Consider the following 12,129-nt stretch of genomic DNA (forward strand, 5'->3'; position numbering starts at 1 on the left):
ACTTACGTTTGTCTATGAATATTCAGTGGTCACGTCTCTAGTCGAGTCTAGTTTATGGCCGGCAATGGATCGACATTGGTACGTGTCCAAAATCCAAATTTGACACATCCTGTTGTAAGGGTGACGTTTTGCCTAAATCCCGCCAAAAGATTAAGAGTTGCCTCACCTCAGCAAAATTTGCAGATAAAATGCAACATATAGGCTCTATTTTTGTTTTTGTTACTTAGATAAGTATAATATAATTGCAATTAATTATTTAAATATGATAAAAAATAGGGGTATTTCAAATCAAGAAGATTGACTAATTTCAAATTGATAAAAAAATGCAAGTTTTTTAAAAACTACGTAGTTGTTAATCACCTAATTAGATAATAAAAATGCATGAACTCTGCCATTTACCGAATTAAACAATAAAACACTGCATGACGTTATAATCATGCTAATGGCGCCAAAATTACAACAGTTCGTTATGATTGATAACAATTTATATTCATTCTTGACACGCATCGCTTGGCAATTGTGTTAAGGCCCTTAAATTAATAAATTAGCCGCCGTCTTGATGATTTCGATCTTTTGTGTTTTAAGATTAAGTTGTTTTATGATTTTGTTATATTTTTGATCTCTAAGACATGGTATCAAGTTTTTTTTAAGTATTTGTGTTTTAGTTGAATAAATCCACACTTTCCGCTTTCTTGTTATCTCATGTAAAAATACAAAATCGAAAATCCATTCTCCAAACTTATTTTTTTGTCGAAAGGCTTGTATGTGAAGTCCTGTTAAACATTTTGTCGACAAAATATAAACTACGAATTCATTTATTATTTTCTTTAGACAAGCACTCCGAAAAAACACATTCGCTTCTACATACCTAAACATATGCCATTGTTAATTGTATCTTATGCTCTAAGTAATATAACTCACCACAACAAGCTTGCCATGTTTCGGATGCCGCCGGATGAGCAGCGCAGCTCCGTTCTCCTCGTCTTGGTACAGGTCTCCGACGTCTTCACCGTCCTCCTGTAGACAAATGTAGAAATTATTTAATAAAAGACACAAACAAAATAACAATACGTTTTGGACACTACATCGTAGTTTTTTCAACGTTAAATTTAAGTGGCATTAAAACCACGTGTAAGTAGCATCTACAGACAAAATTCTTAACGAAGAGTTGCTTTGTATTGAAAACAATTTCAGGTCATAAAATTAGGTTATACATAAATATCACCCAGTCTCATAAATGATCGTGTTCATCACACATTTCTCCTGGATGGGAATTAAACCCACGTCCTCCGGTAGAGTAGTCAGAGCCACAAACTACTAAACTTCGGTTAGTCAGGTATAAAAAATACAGGTCAAAACTGTAATATTAAAACAATCTACAAACGAAAGAGGTTGGTAGATAACAAACCTTTTCCTTAATTTAAATGAATTTTCTTAATAAATCAGAAGATTTAGTGTCAAAACTACTCGTATCTAGTCGTAAAGTGAAACACCGTGGGAACATTAAGATCGTGATCTGAGTCCGTGATACATATATATTTATCTTGCGTTTATAATGCGTCTGATGTTTTACCTCTTGTTATAATTGTGGGGAAATGAAATCCAGTTGAAAGTTTTTGTATATTATATTGTACAGCTTATTGAGCAACCAAATATAAATACAGCTATATACGGTATAAGTATCTTTATTTTAAGTATTATTGTTTTGTTTAGAGACAGAGAAAAGCCTGTTGCCTAAAGAAAAATTGCGGTTTAAAGAAGGATTTTTTCAATAAAATAGAAAAAGATTTGTCAATAAAATATACGTCGTCTAGATTCCTTTGTTAAAATCAGACATCTTCATGTCCATACAAAACATTTTTTTACGAGAAAATAAGTTTTTTAAATGTTTCTGGGTAAACTATTCGTAAATATTATTTGTGCCACATTAAAAATTCATTCTTTTTTACCTGATAAAAACATCCATAAAGAAACATTTTGATCCTTGTAACTTTTTAATAATATATCTTAACCTTTCTATGCAAAGCGGTTGAATCATTATCCTCACGTTTAGTCATATACCTAGTATGCAAATGAAACAGACAAACACATTCAATAAATAATGTGAAGAGCGGAAATATCTTACTGAGACCATTGATCTATTGCTTCTAAGAAAATACACCTATAATTAATTTCAAATGAATAGTATCTATATCAATAATAAAGATAGGAAATTATAAAGAGAAAAAAAAAATTGCATAATAACTTTTCATCTATAGGTAATTTCACATATTTAAAAGATACAACAGTTTTAGTTTCGGACCTAACCGCAGTCCTGAATCACGAGCTGACGCGACCCCGACTCCGGTTGGGTCCGAAACTAGTCGGGCAATCCCGAAAAATACGTGGGAGTGTTAACTAGATCTTTTCAGCAGAAATATGATCTTCATTTTTTCTATTCTTATGGGAAAGACAGCAAGGAAAAAAGTAAAGGTATAAAGAAATAAAGATACTATAAACAGTTTATAATAGTTTTATAACAAGCAACTGGGAGTTTAGCTAAGTTATTATAAATAAAAACTAAGCATATTATGAGAAGTTTTCTGTTGATTTATAAATAAATTCATGAGAAAATATTTTATGCAGAATATAAACAAATCAAGTTCAAAACAGACTAGTTTAGCATAGAAATTATAAACACTTCCCTGACAATGTAAATATCGTATAAGTCGACACACTTCGTAAGAGCTCCGGGGGTTTTTAGCCATGCCATAAAAAATGTTTATTTAAGTTCTGCATGAGAGATACTTTTCTATGCCGTGGGCTGATAAGCTCTAAGAAATAAGCTATATTATAATTAAGCTGGTCGTAAATCTCGGCTAGATTCCGGACGTCTTTGTAATTTTTTCAGATAATCCCGCTGACCCAGCAGGCATCGGGCCTATTGAAAGCCCCTCTTGAACGTAACATCTGAGTCCGTATTTCTATTACCTATTGGTCTACAACTGGAACTCAGGTGAGGTCAGTCAGGGTTCTCTTTCCATGCGTCGATGTATACTAGTGCCTAGCGTGTAACAGTGCAACATATCTTTGGTTCCACATTGTTTAGCTCACGCACGCGTAATCGCGGATTCACCTTTACTAGAATTGCTTAAAGGAAGTGTAGTTAAAACTCTGAGTTTCTATTATTTTACGCAATTCTAGTATTGGCGCGTAGATTTTAAGTTTAGGCTGTTTTAATTTCATATATTTAAGAGTTTCTGACAGGAATCCGTGCCTTTGACTTACAAAGACCTCAGATGGAGAAAAATATGATCTTAGCCGACTTGTTTTAACAGTTTTAAAATTCTTTCGATAAAAAAAACACTTTGATTGATAGATATTAATTCCTATTATAGAAAATACAAGAACACAATTCCTTTATTATGTTATACCATCTCACGACGTGATAAATACGTATCGCGCCATTTTCCGTATTATGTATAAAGTATTTAATAAGCTCATCTCTCAAAGCATTTACTATAAATAATTATTAACGTGTCATTATATGCAAAACGGCTATTAATAATAAAATACGCATACCTATCAACATTAAATAAATATTGAATGCTTCCGGAGTCATCTTTTTATCTCACGATTTCAAAACAAAGAATTTTCTCATAGTTGTCATTTTTAGCACAGGCAACATATAAAGAGGTTAACTTTGACAGCAAAAACAACTTTATGTAAACGTAATAAGGTTGATTTCATTAATCAATTGTTATGTAAAACATGTGTTCTCGTCAATTTCTATATATTTTCCCTGGTAATAATGTATGTATGAGGAGGCAGGAAGTTTATATGACATGTATTTATGACATATAGAGACTATGTACTTGTAGTAAATCGGTTTCCTTGAGATTGTAGATTTAATTTCTTGTATTGTATTTAAAGAAAACATACAAAATTAAAAAAAAACATATCACCAAACAACTAAGTTTACCGGCGATGAAACCTATGTTTTCCGCCCGGGATCGAACCAGGGGCCTTCTTTGCGTCAGGAAGATTTGATAACCGATACGCTGTAGGCAAAACTAATTTGTAAAGATATTGACGTTACCCACTTAAATTACAATTAAAATAAATATTTAATTAATTGGCACTTGGTTCAAAATAAAATGAAGCCACCATTTGCGACTGGCGTCAAAAAATAATAATAAAATGCGTTATTACTTAATTAAGACATTATAAAATTATAATTGTTGAAATAGTATTATTTAATACAATTATTTAATTTTTTGTGCTAATAACCCCTAAGTTACTAATTTTAGAATTGTTTTTTCACGCTATTAAGGATTTAAATAGGAACGTAATATGTAATATGTATATTAACAAGTTTTTATATTCCGGCGTTTAATAAGCCGTTCACGTTTTACTTAGTTCAAAATATTTCTAAAGGCGTTTTTACAGTATCTTTTCTTAGGGTTCCGCATCTAAAGGATGAAAACAAAACCCTATTACTACGACACCACAGTCTGTCCGTGCGTCTCTCACCAGACTGTACCTTATGAACAGTTGAAATTATCACCAATATATCTCTTCCGCCATTTGTAAATTTGTTGGGTAACTAAAATTTTTGTAGGTACTCGTTCTGTCCTTTTTGCCCGATGACTTGATTTTTAGCCCAGTTGTTTCAGCGTCGCGAGATGGAAGGTAGTAAGCAAAACCCCTCACAGAACCTTAGACCTCAGTACTCCGGAATATTTATTTAGGAGTCAACGTACGCTTCGCTTAGAAGAATTAAAACATAATGTATAAAAGACTTAATGAATAAAATACTACATTAATTTACATGTAATATATCATTTGATATATTACTGCGTGTGCATCACTATGTTACTATAAGGAAGTCACAGCATATGCTCATGATATTGTGCATACTATGATGTTTGTTAATTACAACCTCAACAATTATCCATTCTGTATGCTTGTATGGTAATGAAGGATATCTAATGTTTCCTTAATCTATGGTATTTTGTTTGAAAATGGTTGTATGTATTTAATGTTTACCGTTGTCATTCATCATGATAACGTTTTTTTTCAACTTTAGGGTCGGTACAGTCTAATCGGATGCAGCTAAGTAGGTACCAGTGTTTCATAAGGAGCGAGTGTCAATCTGATCTCCTATAACAGGCATGCATACGAGACACTATGTTATAAAATTTCTAAATTGTTAAATATGTATGTTTTGCTGTAGGTATACCTAATAAATAAATCTCCTCAACCAAGGGGGCGGCATAGAGGCACGGGGAAACCGGCCCAAATTGTTGAGAAATTTAATCTAAAATGTGATGGGGTATTTTCGAGGGATCATTCACCCCCGCTCTAAGAGAAAATAGAAACCATAGTAGTTGCAGAACTATTGCATACTACGTGTGTAAAAATAATAAGGTTTTTTTTCCGTAGGATGTTATGTGGGTCAGTTCCTAAGGTTTTCTGGAGAACTATATTATAAACTATTTTTTTTTTCGAAAAGGCGTAATTATTTTGTAATTTTCTATTCGTGATCACAATGGAACACGTGTAAGCATTGAAGTGCTAAATGACCTGCTGACAATTGCAAATAACACCAAAATAAATAAAGTAATAACTGAAGTGTTATTTACTTTGAAGAACTCATCATTATTTGTTGAAGGGGTGAGCAATCATTGTAAATTGTACTTTTATCTATATACGTAGCACGAAAAAGTGACGCGATGTCAAAAGTTTTGCAACATAATATTGAGTTTTTGAGGAAATTTCAATTTTACAACGTTTAACGCAAACCCATAAGCGAACATTTTGCGAAATGTCTTGTCGATACTGCTACGGATTCCATTGACTTTCGTTCAGTGAACCCGTTAGGGTTTCCTCTTTACTTGTAGATAAACAAAATGGATTACGGACTACGCATGTTCCATATTCTTAAAGATACCAAGTTTAATTAAAATTTGTTCATTCAAAGTAGTACCATCGCTTTGGAAGCATCAATTACTTTAAATCAAAGTTGGTTGTCTTCGCAAAAATAAAGTCCCCATAAAGATGAGAAACAAAATATTGCGAAACATTATAATTAAAGTCGTCACATAAATATAAATAAATAGTTAAACAAATACAGTGGCATTTACAGCTCTTTACCTAATCAAATAAATCGATACGAAAACTGCTAAAATTATGTTCCATATAATCCATAAAATCAGAATCGATATTTAATAAGTCGATTAAATATCGATTAAAATGTAAAATCGTCACGAATATTCACTCTAATTATACAACGATTATTGTAGGTCGTTTTAACAAATCTTTTATCGGTAAATGAATAAAACATGGCGACAAAAGTATAATGGTGAATTCTTGCGCTTGCGCAATTGAGCTCCAATTCTGTCAATTAGTTATTTAGGTTACACCTTCATAAGCCACATGGAATTTATAAATAAGTAGATATTAAATTCCATGTTAAATCCAATAAAGTATCACAGCCTTTTTACATTTTACGTTTAGGGTACTGTTTGACATACGGCTCCATCTGTGAATATTCAGCTTTCTAATAGCAGGGTTTGGGAGATATAGCCTGGTGAGAGACGAACAGGCAGCAGTGCCTTGATCATAAATCAGGGATCTGTTTTTGTCCTGTGGGTATCGAACCCCACAAACGATTAACGTATCTTAAACACAATAAAGGCTTTTTAATTAGTTAGATCTATATCTACAACATTTATGACGGTATTTATACAAATTAGTTATATATATATTTTATATTAAGCTTATTAAGCATAAAACTATTTTTCTAATATTTATTACGAGAGTGGCGTGGTATATGACCTGGTATGGACACACACATGCAAAAAATTCTGAATTGTGGATATGACGATGTTTCGATCGTTTTAAAGCTTCATACATTTCAAAAAGATTTTGACATCTTATTAAATGAAGCTACTTGAAGGATACCAGATTGGTAGAAGAAAATATAACTTAGTTTGCTTATAAATGTTTACAGAATGAATAAAAGATGTAATTCCGATATAAGAAGGTAGTAACGAGTCATTAATAATATAATATATTATTGAAATCACGTTTCTATCCAATAATATAATATATAATATAGTGAAACCCCGGTAGGCTGACAAACATTTTGCAGGACAGTGTCGAACTAACGAATTTGTCGGATTATAGAGTACTGCCTACGACCCCCTATAGTCCGAATTATAGGGGGTGCCGGATTAGCCAGGGGCCGGATTACCGGGGCTCCAGTCTCCACTGTAATTGTATAATAATAATGACCATTATAATTGTTATTAATACCATGAGATCACACTTGTTAATGCCCTCTTATTTACACAACAATAAATGCATGGATTTTTTTTAATAAATGTTTTATGTCGGACTCCATATTTTTTTATTCGATAGTTATTACTATGGACAATAGATGCAGAAACAAGCAGGCAGTCATCGTCACACTGCTTCATAAATAACTAGTGCAGCAGTGGCGTAACTATGAGTATATAAGTTTAGGTTCGCGAAACGCTCTTCAAATTGGGCTGGAAGAAAATGAAATGAGAAACTGAACAAGGATGAAAAAATTAATCTATAAGATTATTATAAAATGTATTTACTGACAGAGTTTATTTGAGTCAAGGTCCGCGGTATTTTGCCTGCTCGCCACCATATAGTTACTAAATAAATTAAATAACAACTGACTTCAGTAATCTTTAGGTATGTCATAGACCCAAAAATCTCATGTTCAAAGCCTGTTATTCTATTTGGGGCAAGATAAAAAAAATCCGCATAAAATAATGCAAACACGTGTATGACATCAGTTTGGCGGGCTATTTTCGTTGTCACGTGATCCAAGATGGCGACCCCAATATTATTATATTTTTTATTTTATACAAACAATAATAATTTATGTTAATCAAGTTTTCATTTTTAATTTAGTCTCAGATTATAGGGGGTTTCTTTTATTTTTGGTTAAAGTTTATTTTGTAATTTATTTTTATTCATAAAATTTTAATTTACTTGTATTTTTCGCTTGTTTGTGTTACTAGAAAAAGAAAAGTTTTTGTTTATGGTTTTAGAGTTGGAATTTATTAGAATAAGACTTTGATTATCACGTTAACCTTTTAACCTTTGTGAATCATTCTGACAATATACACTCAATATAAAATATAAACCTTCGTACATATTTTACGTTTATAAACACAGATGTTATAACGAAAATGGTTCATTACTATATTCAAGTCTTAACAACGTATTTTAACCAATTGAATTAAACAGCAGAATATTGCGTTTGCAACTTCGTGCAAATAGAAATTACCATATATATGCCCTACATGGCGATAACTTGACGAAAACCGTGGACATCTCGTAAAGTCCCTGAAACGGTCAAACTCGTTACTTATTAACAATCCGTTACTGTTTGACTATACCCAAAGGTATTACAGTTTTTCAACTTCCTATAGACACACGCAAAATACAACTATAAGGTATTCTTAAATGTCTACCATTAGCTTTTGTGCATTTGAGGAAAATACGTTGATGATACAGTACTTCATCATCATCATCATCATCAGCCTATCGCAGTCCACTGCTGGACATAGGCCTCTCCAAGTGCACAGTATACAGTACTTGTAACAATGCAATCGAGAGAATCTGATTAATCTGCCCCACATAGTAGATTTAACCGCTAAAAATAGCATAGTCATCTTCAAATACATATATACAAATCTTTAATATTAAACCCTTATCGCAACAGCATAAAGTCCATTATCCCCAATCCCTGCTTCTTTATAAGTAAATACATAAGTTATCTTTAAAAACCTTTAACACAAAGTCTTAAGGTCCATTTTCCCAAACCCCTCTAGCCCGATTTATATTATAAACAAGGCATCCACGTGCTCGGCTTAATAATATGCTAAGACAAAGTAATAGCCCATCATTATACCACTTAAATATTAAAATATACATCAAATAGTATAATCGCAGCCATTACTGGACATCAAAATCTATATACATAAATAAAATTAAGTTATATTATGCCTGAATTATTTTCGACAATTTTGTATTATTTTTGGTTGTCAATTGAGGTCGGATTCTATATTGATATGTCTTACCGATCATATTGAAATGTTTTGAGGGATGTAGCTGTGAGTTAACCAAATAATTATCAAAAAAAATGTCGATGTTAAAATGGTACAACACTATTCGAATCCCGAAAAATTGGTTTTAAATATGGATATTTATAAGACACATGAATTAACTTACATATTTACGCTCAATCTTTATTTTAAATCACTGTTGAAAAACACACAACATACCTCGTACTAGCCCTAAATTACCCTTGGTTCATAAATAAAACAAGAAAAACAATTTAAAGTTGTCTTTTACTCTGAACTAATCTAAATCCAAGCTAATAAACCACTAAAGCAATATTGATGGAAACCAATAAAAAGTTATTGTTATTATTTTGATTTTACATTTCTACGAAACACTTGCGGCTATCAATATCGAAGCCTATTGTCAAAATTTATGAGATCACTATACATTTTAGCCGACTATAAGGCCTTCGTACATGAGGCAACGAACGTGTCTGAGGCCCGACGATTTTAGTTCAAGCGATGATTTTGTACACAGGCATACGTTATGTCTTTATTACATTCAAGAGGATTTTAGAAACTGATAGACATTTTGCACTATAACTAACGAAAGGTTCGTGGCTAAACTGCAACTGCACAAGTTGATCGATCACAGGTTAAGCTGCCCTTGTTACGGTCGGTCCGTAGATGGGTGACCATGTCATAACGAGTTCCTTTATGTTTCGGAAGAGACGTGGGTCCTCCCGGATGTTATCTATACATCTTCGACAGTTGTTACTGGTAGTTAGAAGCTAAAAAGTCTGACAATCTATCTTACTAAGGGGTATCGTGTTGCCCAAGTAACTGGATTGGGGAGGTCAGATTTAGATAAGCAGTCGCTTCTTCTAAAATGCTGGTAAATAGTTACATGAGGTAATATTGAAAACCTTTGGAACTCAGGGTGGGTAAGAATTTGATTATGATTAATCCCAAGCCTCAATTTTTCATATGACTCTTAAGTAAACGGGAATTAGACAAATACCGTGTTCCCGCGTTTCGTGGTCTCGTGTATAGCCAAAGAGATAAAATTTTCAATTTCATATTCAACACATAGCACGTTATATCGAATTTATGTAAATATACAGATTCGGCGATGGCGGCCACGTGTGCGCCGACTCTGAATAAATCCATCCTCATTATTCTAACGTTATTTATTCAAATAACAGATTAGTTTTATGAGATGTTCGCGAATTGTGACGTGTTTACTGTGACATTGATTTGTGTTAGATGAACGGCGATCTGCGAGCAAGTTTGTTATACACTTGTGATAACTGTCGGTAAAGATTCATAAATAAATGGCATTTGTGGATAATGCGATCAAAATATGAAGAATTATGAATATTTTTAGTAGATAAATTCTAGCGAAAACTTCAGTAAATGGAAGAAGTACGCATAAGTGCTAGTCTCTGGCTCAAATAATGAATTTTATAAAAGCAAAATGGCTATATATTTATGTAGTTGTAAAAGATCTCTGGAGCCAAAATTTTGCATTAACTCGGCGATCAGTAAAACGCCTTCTAAATAGAATTTCCTAAATTCAGGAAAGACGAGTCTTCTATATATTCATTACAGACATGTGTTATCAATAAAACATTTTGTTAATCTGTGATTAAGATCAACTTATAGATTGATCTCAATCACACATTAAACAAAATGCTAAAGATTTCATTAACGTCATTAGTTCTGAATTTAAATGTTTCATTAACTTTTTTTAGACATTCGGCTGTAATAGACGTTACATCTGTTTTCAAAACGGTTTTAAAGATAAGACTCTCTATATTTTTTTCTTTCAAATTTCTAGCAAAATTTCAATAAATGGTATGTTTACGTATTATTTAATTTGTGGGGTACCTAATAACTTTTACCATTGTTTGAGATAGTTCACGCTTTCTTTTCATCATTTTTCGCGCGGTTATAATCTTTGTAACTTCGTAAACAAAATTTATCAACAAGAATTTAACATATATTTAAATTTTTCCGAAAATACTTCGAATACCATTGGCACCTGTTCGGATTACGAATCAAATTATTTGACATATTTTTTTACTACTGGCAACAAATTTTTAATATCTCAAGTAGTTAAAAATTACATAATCTTTACCCGCAAATGTAATATCAAGGTTATGTGAATACCTATAAAATATTAACGATCTTTCATTAGACATCTGGTGTCATATTAAATGATGGCGGTCACTTTTGTAATGTAAATTCCTGTTATAAAATCAAGATTGATTTAAAAACGGTCAGTTGCGAGTCCGACTGTTACTCGAGGGTCCTTTACCTTTAGACAATTATAATATACTTTTGGTTATAGAGGAAATGGGAATATGCACTTTTGTTTTAACTTATACTTACAACATTGGTTATAATCGTGTATAAAGGTTTTCATTGTCGGATGACTTTACCCTTGCGCGGCGATATAAAAAAAAACTGGTTTTCATTGTCGGATGACTTTACCCTTGCGCGGCGATATAAAAAAAAACTGATCAATTTAATAACCAATTTAATTGAATTATTTAAAAAGCTGGGCTAATCATTACAATCTTTTTGATCCAGAACCCAAAAAATATCAACAGCCATATTAAACAACCTATAAAATTAAATTACCCATCAACCTATTTAACGTAAATAAATGGTAACATGATTATTTTGAGAGTTTTAATTATGAAATATTTACATACTAGATTTTAAAATTGGCATATTAATTACGATTTGATTGAGTAGGTATTGAAATAATAACTTGAATAAGTTTTTTTCTTGAATCGGATTGAACAATAAACCAGATGTTATTAATCAAATAATATTATTTTATGCGTTTTAAAATATTGTTTTGACTTAAGCGCTAATTTTGTCTATGCTCCCCACGTGACGTGACATAACACGTTTTTAAAACAAAAATAAACCCATAGATAATATTTTGCACCATAAATATTAAAGAAGTGCCAGCTTATTTAATTTTATGCTTATTATCATATTGATTTGCGATAAATAAGTATAATAG

At 32.0% G+C, this 12,129-nt stretch overlaps 1 protein-coding gene across 6 annotated transcripts in view; it reads right to left on the reverse strand.

Annotated features, from left to right (window-relative positions):
• LOC113494197 (A disintegrin and metalloproteinase with thrombospondin motifs 16) overlaps window positions 1-12,129 on the reverse strand; it is a 130,527-nt gene that overhangs the window by 17,954 nt on the left and 100,444 nt on the right. For all 6 annotated transcript variants that reach the window (XM_026872407.1, XM_026872408.1, XM_026872405.1 and 3 more), the window contains exon 4: window positions 922-1,017. In XM_026872407.1, the coding sequence (XP_026728208.1) occupies window positions 922-1,017 (96 nt within the window). The remainder of the gene's footprint in view (window positions 1-921; window positions 1,018-12,129) is intronic.

This window comes from Trichoplusia ni, chromosome 5 (genome assembly GCF_003590095.1).
Source record: "Trichoplusia ni isolate ovarian cell line Hi5 chromosome 5, tn1, whole genome shotgun sequence".
NCBI lineage: Eukaryota > Metazoa > Arthropoda > Insecta > Lepidoptera > Noctuidae > Trichoplusia > Trichoplusia ni.